Source organism: Pteropus vampyrus, unplaced genomic scaffold, assembly GCF_000151845.1.
Source record: "Pteropus vampyrus isolate Shadow unplaced genomic scaffold, Pvam_2.0 Scaffold432, whole genome shotgun sequence".
In the NCBI taxonomy this organism is placed as follows: domain Eukaryota; kingdom Metazoa; phylum Chordata; class Mammalia; order Chiroptera; family Pteropodidae; genus Pteropus; species Pteropus vampyrus.
In genome coordinates this window covers 1,175,925-1,194,709 of record NW_011889213.1, presented here as the reverse complement: position 1 = coordinate 1,194,709, position 18,785 = coordinate 1,175,925, and the positions used below count along the sequence as shown (strand labels likewise).

The 18,785-nt window shown below is 52.9% G+C and overlaps 2 protein-coding genes across 2 annotated transcripts in view; both read right to left on the bottom strand.

Moving 5' to 3' along the window:
- Window positions 1-3,889: 3,889 nt before the first annotated feature.
- Window positions 3,890-8,103, bottom strand: KRT13 (keratin 13). The gene is made up of 8 exons (XM_011381265.2): window positions 7,529-8,103; window positions 6,421-6,503; window positions 6,079-6,235; window positions 5,731-5,892; window positions 5,517-5,642; window positions 5,207-5,427; window positions 4,533-4,555; window positions 3,890-4,249 (listed from the first exon to the last, which is right to left on the bottom strand). The coding sequence occupies exons 1-8, from the start codon at window positions 8,009-8,011 to the stop codon at window positions 4,155-4,157; spliced, it is 1,350 nt and encodes a 449-aa protein (XP_011379567.1). The 5' UTR covers window positions 8,012-8,103; the 3' UTR covers window positions 3,890-4,154.
- Window positions 8,104-15,136: 7,033 nt separating this feature from the next.
- KRT15 (keratin 15) overlaps window positions 15,137-18,785 on the bottom strand; it is a 6,176-nt gene continuing 2,527 nt past the window's right edge. Inside the window, exons 2-8 of the mRNA XM_011381263.2 lie at window positions 18,045-18,127; window positions 17,754-17,910; window positions 17,124-17,285; window positions 16,915-17,040; window positions 16,491-16,711; window positions 16,033-16,058; window positions 15,137-15,521 (exon numbers count right to left, since the gene is read on the bottom strand). Coding sequence (XP_011379565.1) covers window positions 15,427-15,521; window positions 16,033-16,058; window positions 16,491-16,711; window positions 16,915-17,040; window positions 17,124-17,285; window positions 17,754-17,910; window positions 18,045-18,127 — 870 coding nt within the window. The 3' untranslated portion in view covers window positions 15,137-15,426. The remainder of the gene's footprint in view (window positions 15,522-16,032; window positions 16,059-16,490; window positions 16,712-16,914; window positions 17,041-17,123; window positions 17,286-17,753; window positions 17,911-18,044; window positions 18,128-18,785) is intronic.

The window sequence follows — 18,785 nt, the reverse complement described above, 5'->3', positions numbered from 1 at the left end:
TGGTCAGAGTGTCTCAGCCACCACCATACTACAGTGTCCCAAAGGCATTGGAGGAAACAGACAGTGGACCATGGGACAGCCAGGTCACCTACGACGACACCCGGGCACCAAAGGAATAAGATCATTCAAGAAGTCCATGGCTGCCTCTCTTAGAATCCTGCTGGCTTACACTTCATCTTCCTGGTTGTCCCTTCTACCCGTTCCACCTTTGACGTCCATACACACAGGTCTCGCAGAATTTCCCACCATAACAGGCATCTAAGAAATGCTGATCCCACGTCTTAACCTCTTTAGACCCAAACCAGAACCCACTCAGAAATGGGGAGACTCACACTGATCTCACTCACCCCCACACAACTGCTTTTTCCTTGTAACAAAGAATTCGTTCAAGTGACAAAGCACATGGGATTCCTGGCCACTCCTGGAAAAACAAGGTTACTATATATTTTGTGTCACCTGCATCAAAAGCTTGTGCCCAAACTGCTGCCAGCTAATGTGAGGTTCTAGCTCACACATGTAGTAGCAGGTACACAAATTATGGGAAGGGGGTGGAAATCTCAATTAAGACATTTCCAACCACCAATTTAATTTGTCCAGAGAACCAGAAAAAGGTCTCACTTATTCAGTTTTGATGGCAGAACACTCAGGGCTGTTCTCGGACCTGCTAAAGCTAGGGTTGCCAGATCTAGCAAATAAAAAGATAGGTAATGTTTGGACATACTTATACTACAAACTTATTTGTTGTCTATTTGCAATTCCGATCCAACTGAGCGTCCTGCATTTTATCTGACAATCCTGGGTGAGGAAGTATCACTGGCTAAGAGCCTTGGTCAAACAAGACACAGCTGTCCCTTCCCTCTTCCCGCTGTGGCCTGACAACATGACTGGCTGGTCACAGGGACAGGTATATCCAAGCTTCCCTTGGAAAGTGGTGTCTTTCTGTCTTTTATGCCCTGTTCTCAGTGGCTGCCATTTTTGCTGTCACAGGCCCAGTAAACAGAACTTGGAAGTACAGTGCTGAGCTGTCTTTTCTGACATCCTGGCCACTTCATTGACATTCCACTCTGATGGCAAGCTGCCTTGAACAGGGTGACTCAGACCTTCCTAGGCAAGATATGGCAAGTCCCTCTCTGCTCTATTTCTTCATCCCCCAGCCTGTGCCCCAAACTTCTACCTACCCTTTGCTGTTGCCAGGCCTTACCTGGACGTGAACCGGGTAACCAAGGTCTTCTCCGTTCCCTGGCTGCCCCTCTACAGGTCCCAGAGTCACTGCTCAGGGGCCTCAGGATGACTGACGAGTTGGCCATGGCCCTGAGCCGTAGATCCTCCCAAGACTCTGGGTGTCTGCAAGACTCCCAGGCACCCAGCTTCCCAACGTGCTGCTCCGTGCATGAGCCTGAATCCCCACTGGGCCCCAACCTTACCCTGATCGGTCCTCAAAATTCCCCCTTTTACCAGGCCCAGAATTGCCCTGGAACTCTCAACTTCCCCAAAATACAAAGGTATTTTTTCTTTTCCCAGGGTATGGCTTTAGCTATTGCCCAGAGCTTCAGGATTCAGCTGCAAACTGCTCTTGCCATGTGGGGGGCCCAGAGAGCCACCCTGACCCCAATCTGAAGCCGTACCTCTCTGGTTTTCTCATGCCAAGCTCTGCCTTCTTGCCTACGGGCCGGCTCTTCCCGCACAGGTGTGCTGGCTGATAGCTCCCATCTGGAAGAGTCCAGGGCCTCCTGCTCGATCCACTCAGTCCCTAACTCCCCCCACCCAGCTTTTATGGAGAATCCCAGAGCTGTCTCTGCTCTCCCTGCTATGCTTAGAGAACCTGTGATTTGTGGGAGACACACAGCCAGGCCCACTGGGACCTCAGCAATCTCCTGCGTCCCCTTGATTGAGGTACCACTTAACTGAACCACAAAGCGAATTTCCTCGTTTGATTGGGTTCCATCGTCTGCATTTACAGGGGCTGATGTGCAGTGAATCTCACTATCTTCCTACTAACAGCAGCATGTCTGCAAACCAGACTGTGGCCTCCAGGTTGTAATTAACTGTGCTTTATACTGTGGATTCTACTTTCAACCTGGTCTGAGATCCTTGGATGAAAGGAGCCACAGAGTTATTATGACCGTCTATAAAAATGGGCCAGAAAAGTGAACACCAGCTCTTGGCCAACTCCCCCAAATCTCCACCCCAAGAGCAGCACCTGCTCACCCACCTGATTCCTCCCAAACTCTGCAGCTTCCAGGGGAGTTGCTGAAAGCAACCTACATACCCTGCTCCACTCCAGCCACCAAAAGCCCCAGGAACACCATCCAACTGGGAGCAAGTCCCCAGCGGCCCCCGAGATGCACTGAGTCAGGCAGAGAGAGACAAAGACCCCACAGGTGACGAGGGAAAACTGCTGCATAGCCCATCCACCTCAGCCCTCCTGTGATATTTCTTCCTCCTCTTCCCCAGGCCTCCCTTGGTGGGGGACAGCAAGATTCCCCTTGCTAGGAAGGCCCAAACACCCTCATCTCATATTCTGGGTCTTCTGTGGACCCTCCAGGTTGCTGTCCCAAACAGAGGGACAACAGGTACACCAGGGGTCTCAGGGCTGCAGCTCCGTCCTCGGCCATGCCCTGCTGGCCCCAGTGCCCAGCTGCCCAACAAGACACTGGAGATTGGACAGGGCCTTATGTAGGGACCAAGCCAGGGTAAAACCAGGTCTAGAGCCCTGTCCCTTCAATCTGTGTCCCAACGGGTGGCCTTAGAAGCACTGACTGCTCTCTGGAGTGAGCCTGCCCCCTGCAGGACCCAAGCAGGATACACAACCCCATGGGGATGGCAGGAGTACACTGTCCCATCTATCCAGGCGGAGCCTTGGGGAGAGGGAGGCATCTTTTGCTAAGGGCAAGGAGGAGGGTGACTGAAGCAGCCAGGAGTCACACAGGCAGCACAGCAATTGGCCATATTTGTGCAGCATCTGCTGTGTGAAGTTGTGTCCCTCTGGGGCTCTGAGACACTGGGATGCCACAGGAACGTTCAGTGGTTGATGTCTTGGTCCCCTAAATGTCAGGGTTGAGAAGAGAGCCTCGTCTTTTTTTCCCTAGAATCCCAGAGCTGAACACTTGACTCTGACAAAGGGCCAGCCGCCCCTTGGAAAACACGCTGGGATGAGGACCCCAACTCTCACACTGGGCAGGTCACTTAACCAGTCTGAGCTTCAGCCTTCAGATGTGTAAAATGGCATAAGTGTGCTAACTCATGGGCTTGTTGTAAAGACGAATGAAATAAAGAGTGGAAGGCACTCTGTACACAGTTAGTGCTAGATCCATTATTACTTTCGTCTCTATTTTGTATTCCTTGAGTTAACATGCAAAGTTAATGTGCTCATTCGCAAACAGTCATTGATTGACACAGAGGTTAGTCAGACACCAGCGGGGTGGGCTGCTTCCTCATAGCTGCAGCCCCAGGAAGCAGGGGTGTGAGCTTGCTGTGGGCGTGGGCAGCTGGCCACCCCTGGGAGGGGCAATATCGGCCCAGCAGACCTGATGAAGCTGCCCCACTCCATACCATTCCCCCATGTCTCCCCACAACCTGACTCAACTAGAACCAGTTGCTGCCTTATTACCACCGGACACCCTACAGAGTGTTGAACTGGCTCACGTATCTCTGCACGGCTCTGGTTTACTCCAGTTACCCAAGTTTGCTGGGCGCCACCATCCAGGAGCCACCTGTGCCCCCTGTGTTTGTCACTGCTGCACCTGGGTGCCGGTGGTTGGCCCAGGTGCCTGTATTCTTCCCCACTGGAAGCTCCCTGGACTGGACTTGTCAGGGAAACCCACTCACCCACAGCCCCAAATTGGGGTCTTGGCAGGGACCATCCTCAGAAACCAGGCCAGAATCGAAATTACGTTTGCAAAAAGGCAGGAAACTTTATTGAATTATCTTTTCTTTTTAGTAGAGAAGCTAAGAAATCAGAACAGCTGGATCAGGAAAAAAAAAAAAAAGGAAGTTGACCCAGAGAGAGAAGAGCAAGGAGTGACCGTGCCCAGGAGAGTAGGGGCCAGGCGCCTGGGGGCAGAGTGACTGAGTGTCCCCTAGTCCCTCCCTCTCTCCTGCAGGAACCTTCAGCTCATTCCTCCTCTGGGTGCTGAAGAGGATGCTAGGCAGCTTTAAGGCCTACGGGTTTCCGAAGGCCTACGGGTTTCCGAAGCGCGGTTGCTGGAACTGACGCCAGTAGTAGTGGTGCTGCTGGTGCTGGTGGTTCCTGGGAAAGAGGAGGCAAGAGATGCTCAGACTGGAGGAAGCTCACCTCAGGCCAAATCAGGACCCCCAGGAGGACCCCAAACTCCTTCTCTGGTCAGGTGACTCTATGATTGTCCCCAAAGCTGGCTCCCTCCAAGACAGCCCAGAGGCTCTTGAGGAAAATAGATGAGCAAATGACCACTTCCACCGCAGCCTCATCCACCCTCCACAGGGGAGCCTAGCACCACCTCCCTCCCACCCCTCAGGAGAGTGAACAGGAGCCTCTCCCCCCAATATTTCCTTACCTCTTGAGGTGAAGCCAACAATCCTGGGAGAGAGGAGAGAGGCAGCCATGAGCGGAAAGCAGCTGAGGACAGCTGCTTACCTGTTCTCAGATGGAACAACCCAGACCATCGTTTGGAGCCCCTGAGTTGGGTTTGTTTTTCTGTTTGTTTGGTTTTTTTACCTAGCTGTGCCCCCAGCCTAGGGGACAGCAGCAGCAGATGGCTGCCAGGCCTGTCTGTCTGAGGCCTCAGGAGGAGATATCATTGGCCCCAAGATGCAAGGCATTTGCCAAAAGTTTTGTTTTTCCTCTGGTTCACTCAGCCCCCCACCCAGACTCCTCCCCTGCAAACAGTCTGAAGTCAGCTAAATCACCATCTTAATAGCCTTGTTGGGCTGACCTGAAGCCAAGCTAATATTTTTCCAATAGAAGATATTCCTATTTCTGACGGTCTAATTCAGAGGCTCGAATTAGAATGTTGAAAGGTATTGACCCTGAAACCTGCTGAGGAGATGCTCCACAGACTGATTCAAGAAGACAGGAGAGCTCTGGTCCTGGGTCTTTCTTCTTCCAGGCTGTTAAAGCTCAGATAAGTCCCTACGTGTCTAAGAGACAAGGCCCGATCCCTAAGACCCTGTCTGCTCTGATAACCGAGGGTCCTGCGGTCACTCAAGAGAGAGACTAGCGAGGACCTACTTGGCGTCCTGGCCCTCGAGCAGGCTGCGGTAGGTGGCGATCTCCTGCTCCAGCCGCGTCTTGATGTCCATGAGCTGCTGGTACTCCAGGTTCTGCCGCTCAGTGTCAGCCCGCACATCGCTCAGCTGGGCTTCGATACAGCTGATCAGAGCCTGGATCTGTGCCAGCTGTGTGGCATAGCGGCACTCCGTGTCTGCCACCGTGCTCTCCAGCCCGGCTTTCTGGTGGGGCAACAGAGAAGTTATGAGGAGAGCCAGGCCCAGGGGAGGGGTAGAGATGGTGGCTGCTGGGCAGGGGACAGCAGAGGTACCATGCTGAGCTGAGACTGCAGCTCGATCTCCAGGCCTTGGAGCGTACGCCTGAGCTCCGTGATCTCCGTCTTGCTGGTCTGAATCATAGCAGTGTTGGAAGACACCTCCTTGTTCAGCTCTGCACTCTGAAAATCAAGCAGGAAGAAGGTGATGGAGGGGACCGGCTGGGAGGCCCTGGAACCCCCTGGCTCCATGGGGGAAGAGGGCTGGCACCTTGTTATGGAACCATTCCTCGGCATCGCGGCGGTTCCTCTCCGCCATGGCCTCGTACTGCTCTCTCATCTCTGCCAGCACGCGGGTCAGGTCGATGCCAGGGGTAGCATCCATCTCCACGTTGACCTGGCCTATCACCTGGTTGCTGAACTCTTTCATCTCCTGTGGGGATGGGAGAGGAAGAGGTGTGAAGCTCCTCACCTTCCCTCTCCTTGGCTCTGGATGCTCTGGGAGTGTTCTGGAAGGCCTTTCCAGGTCCCGCATGGAGGGCTGAGTCTGGCTGCAGCAGACTGCTCGCCTTTCTCACTGGAGGTGATGCAGCCACGGCAAGCCTGCGCTCCCTCTCACCTCCTCGTGGTTCTTCTTCAGGTAGGCCAGCTCCTCATTCAGGCTCTCGATTTGCATCTCCAGGTCCGTCTTGGACAGGGTCAGCTCGTCCAGCACCCTGCGCAGGCCGTTGATGTCGGCCTCCACACTCTGGCGCAGGGCCAGCTCGTTCTCATACCTAAAGGATTTTTTTTTAATTATTGAAAAAGCCACACAGAAGTGACATTAGACACTTGCCCTGCCCTGGACTCTGCTACTCCTCCAAGACCTTCACTCCTGAGAAGCCTCAATTTCATTGTTCAGATGAGCATTTGTCTAAAACAAGAGACTGCCGGGAAAAGTGAATGAGAGAAATAAACTCACTTGAGCCTGAAGTCATCGGCAGCCAGCCTGGCATTGTCGATCTCCAGAATGACCCGGTTGTTGTCAATGGTGGCCGCCAGGATCTGCAAAATACAGAATGTAACCGCTGGAGGTTCCGTGAGCTTGGAGAGGAGGGCTGAGAAAACATGGGTGCGACCGGTTGTCATCAGATTTTTCCATATGAGCTGTGCCTCGGTTCCTTTTCTGCTAAGTGAGGGGCGGGCCAGATCCCTTTGGATTGTTCTGTTGCTGTAGCTATCTATGTCTGGTCATGATGGGGAAGATCAGGATGTGCATTTCAAGGGACCAAGCTCACCAAAATCATCTTTGGTCGGTCACGTCTCCACAGCCTCAGACTGGCAACCCATCTGGGCCACTGTGTCGAGAAACCTCTCAGGAGGAAGTCGATCTGACTGCATGCACTTCATAATACTTGCAATGGAGCTGGCCTCCCAAATGAGTGGAAGAAAAATCTAACGAATATACCTATTCATTTGAATTCCTTGTCGACACTTTTATATTCCAAAACATTTAAATCCACCCCTCAAATCTTAGACTCAGCCCAGGAAGGTGGATTTCTGTTCCATCAAGCTGGCATCACAGTGTGATGGACAGGCCATGGAGGGAATCTCAGCTTAACACTGCCTGAGCCTCTGCCTCCATCTACCTCACATGGTCGCAGCCAACTGACAATAAGAGTTTCAATGGTCCCCAGACCAGTGAATGAACTTGTATCCCTTTGTCTGTTGATTTTAGTCATTCTTAGTGGCTTTTAAAACTGTCATGGCTTCCAATAACTCAGTGGGTTAGGACCATAAAGATTGAGTCACACTAATACCATAACTGTTTGGAAAACAGTAAAAATGTCGACATGAGTAATAACAACAATGAAAACAAGGAATGGGAGAAGGTGCATTTGGAGGGTTATAGCATGAGAAAGCCCATCAGGAGTAGAGATGCTTGGTAGTAAAAGACTAGAATTTTCCCCCACAGGAAGAGTGAGAATCTTGTTCCCACTGCAGCTTCCAGTGCCCTGGAGTACTGCGTTTCCTGTCTTTCGAGGCTCCGCCCTGCACAGAGACGCTCTCCTCGGCATCCATGGTCTCACCTTGTCCCGGAGCTCCTCTATGATCTTGTAGTAGTGGCTGTAGTCACGCTCCGGGCTGACTGGGCTCTGCTTCTGGTGCCAGTCGCGGATCTTCACCTCCAGGTCGGTGTTGGCCTCCTCCAGGGCGCGCACTTTGTCCAGGTAGGAGGCCAGGCGGTCGTTGAGGTTCTGCATGGTGATCTTCTCATTGCCAGAGAGGAGGCCGCCATCGCCACCACCAAAGTCACCAAAGCCACCTCCAAAGCCACCTCCAAAGCCACCTCCAAAGCTACCTCCAAAGCCACCTCCAAAGCCACCCCCAAAACCACTACCAGCCCCTCCACCAAAGCCGCAGCTCACGCCACCCCCATAGCCCCCAGCTGATCCCCCAGAGACAAACCGGGTTGAACAGGTAGAGATATTGCGGCCTCCTCCCAGCTGGCAGGAACCACCCCCGAAACCACCTCCATAGCTGGCGGAGGAGCTCTGCAGACGACAGCTCATGGTGAGAGCAAGATGGAGAGCAGGTGTGAACAGCTTGACTTGGCCTGGGCTGAGGACTGTGGTTCTTCCCCCTGTGGATGCCTTTTATACACTCTCCACAGGGGTTGGACAATCGCCCCATCTTCTCTCCTCCCTTCCCCACCCTCTGACTGGTGCCAGCTACACATCTGTTTCCCACAAGCTCAGTTACCTCTGCTCACCAGGGTGGGTTGTGCCTTTGCGGGGGGTGGCTTTTTTTTTTTTAATCCTTAACAAAAGGGATGATTCAGAGGGAACGGTGTTCTTCTTGAGACTATCTTTTGACAACTGGATTCTGTTTCACCTCCCCACTTAGGGAGCTCACTCCCATAGGCTCTCAGCCCCACCCAATGTTAGAATGGGGACCGAGCTGCAAAGGCTTCTCAGAGAGAGGTGGCTGCAAAATGGCCTGGTGCTTTGCCAGGTCACCGCGGCCCTCAGCCTCCCTTCCTTCTATTTCTAAAACTTCTGACTCAAGTGTTCTGCATCCTTCTTAGCAGTTCATCTACTCAAGTGCTTCCAATGACTCTGACGACAAACTTTGCTTGGTCCTATAGAATCAACTATTTTGAAAGTGTTTAGGCTGAGAAAAAGATGGCTGCAAGACCATCAGATAAAGTCACAAATGGCAAGGAACCTTAGGGACCATCCAACACGACTAGGGAAATTGAGGCACAGAAAGAGGAAGCGACCCTGCACATTATAAAAGCTATTGCTCTCAGATCCCTCGCCACAATGGGTACTGGTCTAAAAACTTTGTTCTCACTGTCTCATTTCATCTTTGCAGCAGCCCAGTGAAGAGGGTCCTATGATTATCCCCATTTACACATGAGGAGACTGAATCTTAAGGGCAGAGTCAGGACTGAAACCCAAGTCTGGTTCTGTCTGACAACGAAGACTCATTTTTAGGTATGTTCTTTATATAATAAGATGTACAAATCACGCATCCAGTTTAACGCATTTTTACCCGTGTATAAAGTTTTCAGCATGTGTTCGCCTGTGCACCCACCACCCAGAACATTCCCAACACTCCATAAAGTTCCTTGTGCCTTTTCCCAGTCAATTACCTACACCCCACACCCCAACAATATTCCAACTACTGTCACCATAGATCAGTTCAGAGGTCCTCGGCTCAGGGTTGTTTTATTTCCCAGGGGACATTTGACAATGTCTAGAAATATTTTGGTTGTCACAACAGGGGGATCCTCCTGGAATCTGGAGGGTAGAGGCTAGGGATGTTGCTAAACATCCTCCCATGCACAGGGACGCCCCTACAACAAAAAATTCTCTGGCCCAAAAGGTCAATAATGTTGATGTTGAGAAGCCCTGGGTCGGCCTGACCCGTGTGTTTAATCACTCCATTATATCGGCTGCCTTGGAGGCACGGCCAAGCCCAGAAAGAAGGTCTTGCAATACCTAAGCAGGGCCTTTTCTAGCTCCCCGACCACAAGACATCTGCCTCAGCTTGTGCGTGTTTAACCAAGCGGTCACATGGGAGAATGTGACACAGAGCCTGGGGCCAGGGTCTCTGCCAAGAAGCCTGGGACAGACACAGCTGAAACTGAGCCACCGGTGTTTAGTAACCACTCAGGCTGGAAGAAAAGGGCCTTGGGGTGGCCTCTCCAAACCCAGAAGAGAAGGAGAAGTTTTCAGGGCTGAGATTGGAGGACCCTGGACTCGGGCTCCCAGCCCAACTCACCAAGGGGGCCAAGGTTGCTGTGAATGACCTCTAGGGAGAAGCCTTCTGGCTCACAGCAGTCAGAAGGTCTGTTGGGACCAGGTCAGGGGCTGGGGTGGCCCAGACTTTAGGTTATCCTGGAAACCCCTTGGCTGATTCAGCAAGCAAGACCAGGAGAGAAGGCTCTGAGTCAGAGCTTTCTTGTCCATGGTTTTCTGCAGGTAGGAAAGCGCCAGGGAGCGAGCCAGGGTGTGTTGGGGGTGCTTAAAGACCTCTGTGAGCCCAGGGCCTTGGGCTGACCCCTGACCTGGCCCGGCCCTTCTGCTCCAAAATGATGGCTCAGCTCTCTCTGAAAAGACGTGATTCAGTCCAAAGCAGGCACTCTCCCTCTCTCAGCAGAGGATCAAAACTGACAAGAAGGTGATTAATGGAACCTGCCAGGCCTAGATTGATGATCTTCCTGGGGCTGTTGAGCAGGTTCTGCCAACGCCTCTCAGAGGAACAATACGACAGATCCTGCACAGCCCCAGCAGTACAAACACTGGTGGCCATGACATGCCTCCCCTCACAGGGTCAGGGCTTGGCCCCTCTCCACCCCAGCAGGGACTTGTGGTGCCTTAAGACAGGAATGCCTTCCTCTGACCCATGGGCCCACAGGGCAGGCAGACACATGTTGGGCCCTCCTGGAGGAAGCTGGGGAGAAGCCCATCTTGGGGACCCAGTTACTTGAGCTTCTTGTTTTGCTTTCTGACAAAATGACACCAAATTCAGTCCCTTCCCCGATAACATTTCCAGGAAAGAGAGGAAAAGCAGCATTCACGAGCACCCCCAGCAAATGAGGCTGCACTGAGCACGGGTCACTAAGTCCACGCGACAATGGACAGGGTTTTATGGGCCCCATTTACAGATGAGGCAGCTGGCGTCCAGGGAGGCCAAGTCACTTGGCCAAAGTCACCATGAAGTCAAGATTTAAACCTGGCCTCTGGCTCTGTCTACCCAACCTCGTGTTGTCTTGGAGCCTTACTATGAACTCATTGCATGATCTCTGGGTGTTCTACTTGTGTTAAAAGATAATGAAATAGCACTAGCTGACATTTCTTAACACTGCGTTAAACACACTACATGCATGACCTCACTTGGTCCTCAAAAGAACTCTATTATTTGTGTCATACCCTTTTTTTCAGGTGAGGAAACTGAGGCCCAGAGAGGTTACATACATTACCTAAATTCAATTGGTTAGAGCCAAGATTTAAACCTCTGGCTCCAGGGTCTGTGCCCTTAACCACTGCCTAGTAAATCCCTTTCAGGCCAGTGTTAGCACCATCCCATCCAAGCAAGGGTGTCCTGTGATATCATCTTTATTTTCAGGACCCCATCATCCCAGACCTGGCTGGTGTATGGTCTTGCTTCCCACAGCGGCTGTTGGTCTGATGGGTCAGCCCGTCTGCTGTCTGTCTCTGGTGTGAGCACTAAAGCTCGGGGCTTGTGGGGGTACCCACTCGACATGAATGTCAGAGCCAGGATTGTCTAGGGAACCTTCCCATCCAACCCCATCATTTTACTTGTGGGTAAACTGAGGCCCAGAGGGCCAAGGCCCAAAGCAGTGGGAAACAAGGAGAAATGTCTGGATTTCCAGCTCTACCTCCAACTCATCACGGGCCTTACAATGAAATAACTTCTAAGTTTCCTTCAGCAATTTCCATTCTGAGTCTCTGGTTCTCAAAAGTTTGTCTGTGGTCGCTAGACTGTTCATCTGCAGAGCTGAGGCTTGCATCCTGTCCCCAAGCTCCTAATCCAGGGTTCCTTGCATAGACCTGAGATCAGGCTCCTCCCTTCTCTTTACTTCTCTCCCTGGACCACGAGGGACCCAGAGCCAGGATGGCTGACCCACTTCCCAAAGGGTCTTGAGGCTCTTCCCCAGGGGAGGGGCCTCTCCTGGAAGGCAGACCCTCCCCAGATAGCAGACCGAGGCCCTGTGGGCAGCTCCCCACCCTCAGAAACGCCTGTTTGGCACAGCGGTCCCCAAGAGCCTTCTCCAGACTAGCCTTAATGCCTCAGACTCTTACATTTCTATAGCACCCAGCTTTCTAAAATTCTTTTTATATCCCCCAGGGCTTCCCAGAGGCTGGCAAAGGCTTTGAATTAGGTGGGCCTGAGTTTCAACCTTACATTTGCCATCGACTAGCTATGCGACCTTGGAAAAGTCACTCAACATTTCAGTGCCTCAGTGGCTGAAACTAAAAAACAGGCATTAGATGAGTTAGCATTTGAGAAGCTCGGCAGGAGGACGGCTGCTTCTCCTTCCCTTCTACAAATGAGGAAATGCCAGCTCATAGTTGTTAAATGACCAGTCCGAGAATTCTTCTGGGACTCCATCCTGTGTCAACACATTGTTTTGCCTCCCTCTCTGGTCTCTGCAGCCGGTACAGTGCCCACAGCAACCAGACAAGTGACAGTTGGTGGCATCTCTATCTTATTTGCCCACTCAGTCTTACATTTCCTGACGACAGGTCTTTGTCTAATAAACCTCTGCGCACTGCTCCTGGCAGAGGAAAGTTCTTCATAAAGGCCTGAGAAGCTGTTTCAGGGGTACACCGTCTGCTGGATTTGGGTGAGAAGGAGTGGCAAATGGGAGCAATATCCAGTGGAGTCGCTCCAGCTCCAAATCTCATGGGGAAAGCTGCCAGCTTCTCATTTCTCCCTGTGCCACTAGCTGCCTATGGAGGGATGAGTGACCACCAGATGGGCACACACCCAAGATACTAGTGAACATCCAGAGCCATGTCTAAGGCAGGAAAAAGCAAAGGAGACTAAGTGCATAAATTAGTTCAACAAGATTTTATTTTGCACCCACTCTGAAGACACAACAGTGCATAGAGTGGACATGGCCCTGCTGTCACAGATCTCACAGTGCGGACTCCCCTCTGAAGTCCAAGGACACAGATTAACTCACAGGGATCTTCAAGATCACCATGCCCAGACAGATTCTTCAATTTAAAGGGGGGGAAACCGAGACCCAAGAAGGGACAGCAACCCATCAAAGTCCTCAGAGAGTAGTGGCAGGCATGCCCCATGCCTGCTCTAGGAAGCCCAACCTGTACAGCGGACACGCCCAAGGCCCTAATCCTTAGTCCCAAAGCCACCCTCTCTCTGAAAGAAAAAGGCTACATGCCTCCCAGATTGGCTGGGATCCAAGCCCAACCTCAGCCCAGGGGCAGGCAGAAGGCGGCAATCTCTACGGCACACTATTTAAGGGCTCAGCTAGGCATGAGTTATCCCTGGGCACGGGCATCTCATTCCAGGGTCAGGCAGGGGACAACTTGGCAAGTCCAAAGACCTCTCTGACAGCCCCTCTGGAATCCCAGGAAAGCAGGAATGGGCACCCCAAGGAGAGAGAAACAGCCTTCCTCTCTTCCAGCTCAGAGGTCTGCTCTGAGAGAAGGCTGGCAGGAGGAGGGCCAAGCCCCACATTGCCTTTCTGCATTAGAAGTGGTTATTCTTGCAAACCAAAGACTGAGAAAACCCTTTGCTGGCTGCTTAGAAGGCTTGAGACAGAGGCCCAGAGGTCTGAGGTGAGGCAGGAACAGCAGCCAGGCTGTTGGGTCCAAGTCTCAAAAAGGAGCCTAACTGTTCCCAGAATGTTGAGGACATGGCACCTGGTGCTTTGGGCTTCAGCGTGAGCTTAAACCTCGGCATGAGAAACCAAGGTTAGCTGAAAGGACAATCTTTCTAACCATAACGGCTGTATGACCCTTGAAAAGGCTACCCACAGAGGTTAAGAAGTGGGTTTCAGATTAGCCCACGCTCGTAAGAAAGGCGTGGCCATCTTCGGTCACCCTCGTGACATCAAGGCTAAAGCAAGGGTCTGGAATCAGAGAGACGGCCTCAACCCAGTTTCACTATTTCCCAGCTTATGACTTTGTTCATGCTACTTAACTTCCCTGGGCCTCGATTTCCTCTTCTGAAAACTGACGCCAAAGACCGATCCGCCTTCACAAAGCTGCTGAGATAGTGAATGAGATGCCATCCATTGAATGCCCTGCCCAGAGGCTGGCACAGTGTAGGTACTTAATAAATTCCATCTCCTTCCTCCAGCCTCAGGGAAGCCTGGCCTCAAAGTGTATACTCAAGAGACATAGTCTAGATTAAATCTCCCCCAGAAAGCAGATGCCACCTTCTCTCCAACGGAGGGTTGCTGGGCAAGGAGTTTCACCCAGAGAGACTCAAGGAGCCCTCTCAGAGGGCTTGGCTCTCCCCCCAAATGATCTGATTCTCAAGATAACAGAAGTACCCCCAAACTTCTCTCCCCCGCAGGATTAAGAAACCAGCTCTCCTTCTCCTCTCAATCCTCACCCGAACCCAGCACGGCACCCAGAATTCTCTACTTCCTCATTCCCTGCCCTCTCTCCAGGGCCAAGAATCTCAGAGGAACCAGACCCAGACCAGAGACAACAAATCAGGTGTGCGTAAATGCAGCTGCTCTAATGGGCCCAAAGGTGGAGACGCTGGGGACAGGGGAATGAGAGTGGGATTTGGACTGAGAAGGGCAATAGGAGTCGGTGTTGCTTTGGATTGAAGTTTAGGGAAATCGGGGAGGGCTTCCTGGAGGTGGTGTCTTTCATCCTGAGCATTTTAAGTGTCTCTCCTCCTGAGCATTTTAAGTGTCTCTTTCAGAGGAAATAGCAGCTTCAGGGGGATGAGAGCCAGCTTTGCACGGGAGCAGAGATGGGAATTGGCTCAGCCACCCTGGAGGTCAGGTACGCCTGGCTAGAAAAAAAGGGAAGGTTCAAATAGCACATGTGGTGAGGGCAAGAAGCGAGAAGTAGGGTCTTGGAAATGAGCTATGAAGAGATGGGGCCTAGGGTCCTGGAAGAAGCCCTGGTCTTGGAGTCATACGGACACGGACCCAGTTTCAGCCCTGCCGCTTATTATCCATCCATGAGGCCACTGGGCAAGCCACACATCTTCCCAACTTCCTCATCTCTAAGTTGCTCATCTCATCTCCAAGTTTCCTCATCTCTAAGATGCAAGTAATCAATCCTGGCCGCCCATAGTTATGAATGTTAAATGAAATCCATGGGTGGGTGTGCCTAGCACCATGCCAACCATACAGCGGTGAACCAATACAATTCATGCCTTCATTCCGTAAATAATTAGTCAATGTGTCAAGTTCTGTGCTAAGTGCACAAAACTGCTTCAAGGAACCAACCCACCCCACCCTCATCGCCTGCTTCCATGATCACCAAATGGAGTAAACCAGAAGAGCAACTCATTTGAGCAGCTTGGATTTGTCCCAGGCTCCCTGGGCACCTCAGAGAATGAATTATGATCATGCGAGGAAGAGGACAATGTTGGGGGAGATGTCGGCATGTGTGCCCTGGGCCTCCTCAAAGGCCCCGACAAGAAAAACTGGACATGCTACCAAAAGATATTTGCAAAAGGAGAAGCGATTCTTTATTGCATGGACAGATACAGTAAAAATGAACTCGTGACACAATACAGCTGCTGCTTGCACCTCCCTGTTCTAAAGGAGGTGGGGAGAGATGGAGGGCAGAAGGAGGGGGAGCATCCAGAGCTCCGGACTAGGAGATGAGGGACCCTCTTGAGCTAGACCCTTTGAAGACAGAAACGAGTTTACTTTTCCAGCCCCTCTAGCCAGTCCTCTGTTAAGCCTCGGGAAGGTAGGACTGGTGGGGAACGTGTGTCCCGCACGAGGCGCTTAGATTTCTCTCTTTCGGGAAGAAACCACCTTCCCATCCACTGACTCCTCAACGTTGATGTGGAGTTTGCCGCTGCTGCCGCCTCCCAGGGAGGCTGTCGAAAGAAAGAGCAAGTTTTAGATTGGGGGACCCTCTCCATCCCCTCCGCTCCCAAGGGGGCCAGGACCTTGGCTGAGCTCCAGAAGAACTGGACAGTACCCCTGAGAATGGCCGTTGGCCAATCCTTCAAGAGCTGCCAGAAAGGCTATTGTTGAACTACTCATCATAGAGATGGGTGGTGGTGGTGGCACGTATGCCCCACAGTGAGCAAGAATGGCAGGGTTTTTAACTGCACATTAACAGGAAGTAATCATGTGCATTTTGGCATAAGTCCATGAAGGTGGGACCTGGACAGAGGCTTCTTGACCTGGAAGTTTCTCAGTAAATCTTTAACCCCAACTCTACTGGGGCTGACAGAGGGTTCCACTGGAAAAGAGGTGTCAACTGGAATGGGCATGTCCTCACTCTACTGGGATGATTGACTTCTTTCTCCTTCCTCCTCATTCCAAAGAGAATGATGGTTTTGACAGCTCCCCTCCTCCTAGAAAAGAGCTAAGCCTACTTACCTTCTCTGGTGCCAATGCCAGCCATCCTGGAAAAGGGGGAAACAGATGTAAGCAAAGGCAGGAGCTCAGATTGCCCAATGGGAGGCCCTGGTGGCTGGCTCAGCAGTCCTCCCCAGCCCCCACACCATCACCGCCCCCACATCTGACTTCTCCAGAGGCTGAGAGCCTACCCAGATCTGCCACCCCCCAAGCAGATAGATTCTAACCTACAATAACACCTGTTTCATGTATGGAATAGAATCAGCATTAGCCTAACCCCTGTCATTTACAGAAAACACACAGGTCCAGAGAGGTGACATAACCTGCCCAAGGTAACAACCGAGGGCCTGAGCACAGAATCCAGAGCCCTCTCTCCTCATGCCCAGTTCTCTGGCACTGCTGCTGAATCCCTAAGATGATTCTCCACCTGGACCACAATCGGCCCCTCCCTCGTTCCTCCCTCTGCACACTGCCCCTGCCTGGCATCCTGGCCCTCGAGCAGGCTGCGGTAGGTGGCGATCTCCTGCTCCAGCCGCGTCTTGATGTCCAGCAGGATCTTGTACTCCTGGTTCTGAGCCTCCATCTCACAGCGCAGCTCACTCAACTGGGTCTCCAGGCCACTGATGAGGCCCTGGATCTGCTGCAGCTGCGTGGCGTAGCGGCACTCCGTCTCCGCCAGCGAGCTCTCCAGCCCGGCTTTCTGATGGAGCGACAGATCAACAGACACCGCATCAGGCTAAAAGGAAGCCCCTGGGGGCATGGGGAGAGGTGTTGAATGCATGCAGGGAACCTCCTTTTTGGGGGCTTGGGAATGCTAAGGCTTAACCAACCACAGAGGGTGGAAGAGACTGGGGTGAGGTGGGGTGAGGTGGAGTAGAACGGGGTGGGATGGGGTGGCCATACCATGCTGAGCTGGGACTGCAGCTCAATCTCCAGCCCCTGCATGGTGCGTCTCAGGTCTGTGATCTCTGTCTTGCTAGTTTGGATCATCTCTGTGTTGGAGGCCACCTCCTTGTTCAACTCCTCGGTCTGTAGGTCACACACAGAGTAATGAGCCCGTGGGCCTCCTGGGAGCCCTGGGGAGCTAGGGAAGGCTAGGAGGTCAGGCCCACCTTGCTGAAGAACCAGGCCTCGGCATCGCGGCGGTTCTTCTCCGCCATGGCCTCGTACTGCTCCCTCATCTCCGCCAGCACGCGGGTCAGGTCCACACCTGGGGCTGCGTCCATCTCCACATTGACCTGGCCGGCCAGCTGGCTACTGAACTCCCTCATCTCCTGCAGGGTAGGTGGGGCCCATTTAGACACAGAGGGCAGAAGAGAGAGGGGAGAGTCTGGGGTCCCCCATATGCCAATCCTGGCTCTGTCCCTACTTCGCTGCATGACCTTGGCTCTCCCCCGTACCCTCCCAGCCTCTGTTTCCCACTGCTCAGGAGGACTTTTGACCACATGGGCCCCTCAGCTCTGGGGGTCTCTCTCCCTCTCTAGGTGCTACCAAGGGAAGACCTCAAAACAGTAGGGCCTTTGCATGAACTCGTGAAACAAATCGGGACGACGGTTCCCCCGGCCACCTGGCCTGGCTAAAGATCAGAGAAGGAAAAGGGTCTGTGTCACCAGAGAACAATGGCCCTTCCTCTCCATGGGGACCCCTGTTTTAGTAGGGGGGGGTGCATTTTTGAAACTCTAAGCCCTTCGGCCAGCTGTGAGGAGGCGCCCGCAGCCCAGCTCTACTCTCGCCACCCCCACCTCCTCATGATTCTTCTTCAGGTAGGCCAGCTCCTCATTCAGGCTCTCGATCTGCATCTCCAGGTCGGCTCTGGACAGGGTCAGCTCGTCCAGCACCCTGCGCAGGCCGTTGATGTCGGCCTCCACGCTCTGGCGCAGAGCCAGCTCATTCTCATACCTAGAAGAGAGCGGGAACCAAAAATAAGGAAAGGAGAGGGGTCTGGGCTGCTTGAGCTGGGGGAGGGAGAGAGGCCAAGAAAGCAGGGCTGGGGCGGGGAGGGATACAGAAGGGAGAGGGAGGCAGGAGCGCACTTGAGTCTGAAGTCGTCCGCAGCCAGCCTGGCGTTGTCTATCTCCAGGATGACCCGGGAGTTGTCGATGGTGGCTGCCAGGATCTGCAGGAGACGGGGAGCTGGTGTCAAGAGGGTCCCTTCTTCTTTCCTGCTGCTCTCCCTACCTGTGGCCCCCACTGACAATTTCTCCTCTGCCGCCACCAACAGAAGCCTATAGGGTCCTCGGGCAGAGTCCAGCCTTATCTCAGTACTCACTACTTGGTCTGCCCCTGTCTCCAGGACATGACAGACCAAGGAGCCAGGATCGTCTAGCACTGCCTGGGAGAAATAACCAGACAAGACTAGTAAGGTGCAGGGCGCTGTGACAACAATCCCCTTGGGGATACTCCACCAACCTCCCCTTGAACAGCTCGGGGTCACCGGTCTCCTGCACACTTTGACACAGCCACAGATCTACACAGAACATTCCGGCCATCGAGAACCTGGCGGGCAGCTGAGGAAGGCATCTTATAGCTGAGGAAACCGGTACAGGCAAGTGGAAGGGTGAGTGAGTGGGTGGGTGGCAGAGCCTGTGAGTTCCAGGTCTCCTAAGTCCCAACAGTGCTTTTGGCACCAAAAACATCCTCGGAGGATGAGGCAGGAGGCACTCAGGGCTCCTGAAGCTACACTCATCGTTCTTGCAAAAGAAGCAAAGGGACGCATACAGAGCCTGTGTCAGGGAGCCCGAGTCCGGGGCAGGGAGAGTGACTGCTCCTTGTCA

What these genes read in the sequence shown, in the direction of transcription:
- KRT13 (XM_011381265.2), bottom strand. Translation starts at nt 8,011, where the DNA reads ATGAGCTGTCGTCTGCAGAGCTCCTCCGCCAGCTATGGAGGTGGTTTC. An exon ending in CTCGAGGGCCAGGACGCCAA is followed by an intron (nt 4,556 to 5,206) that starts GTAGGTCCTCGC and finishes CCTCTCTCCCAG; the next exon opens with GATTGTTGGCTTCACCTCAA. An exon ending in TGTTGGCTTCACCTCAAGAG is followed by an intron (nt 4,250 to 4,532) that starts GTAAGGAAATAT and finishes CCTCTTTCCCAG; the next exon opens with GAACCACCAGCACCAGCAGC.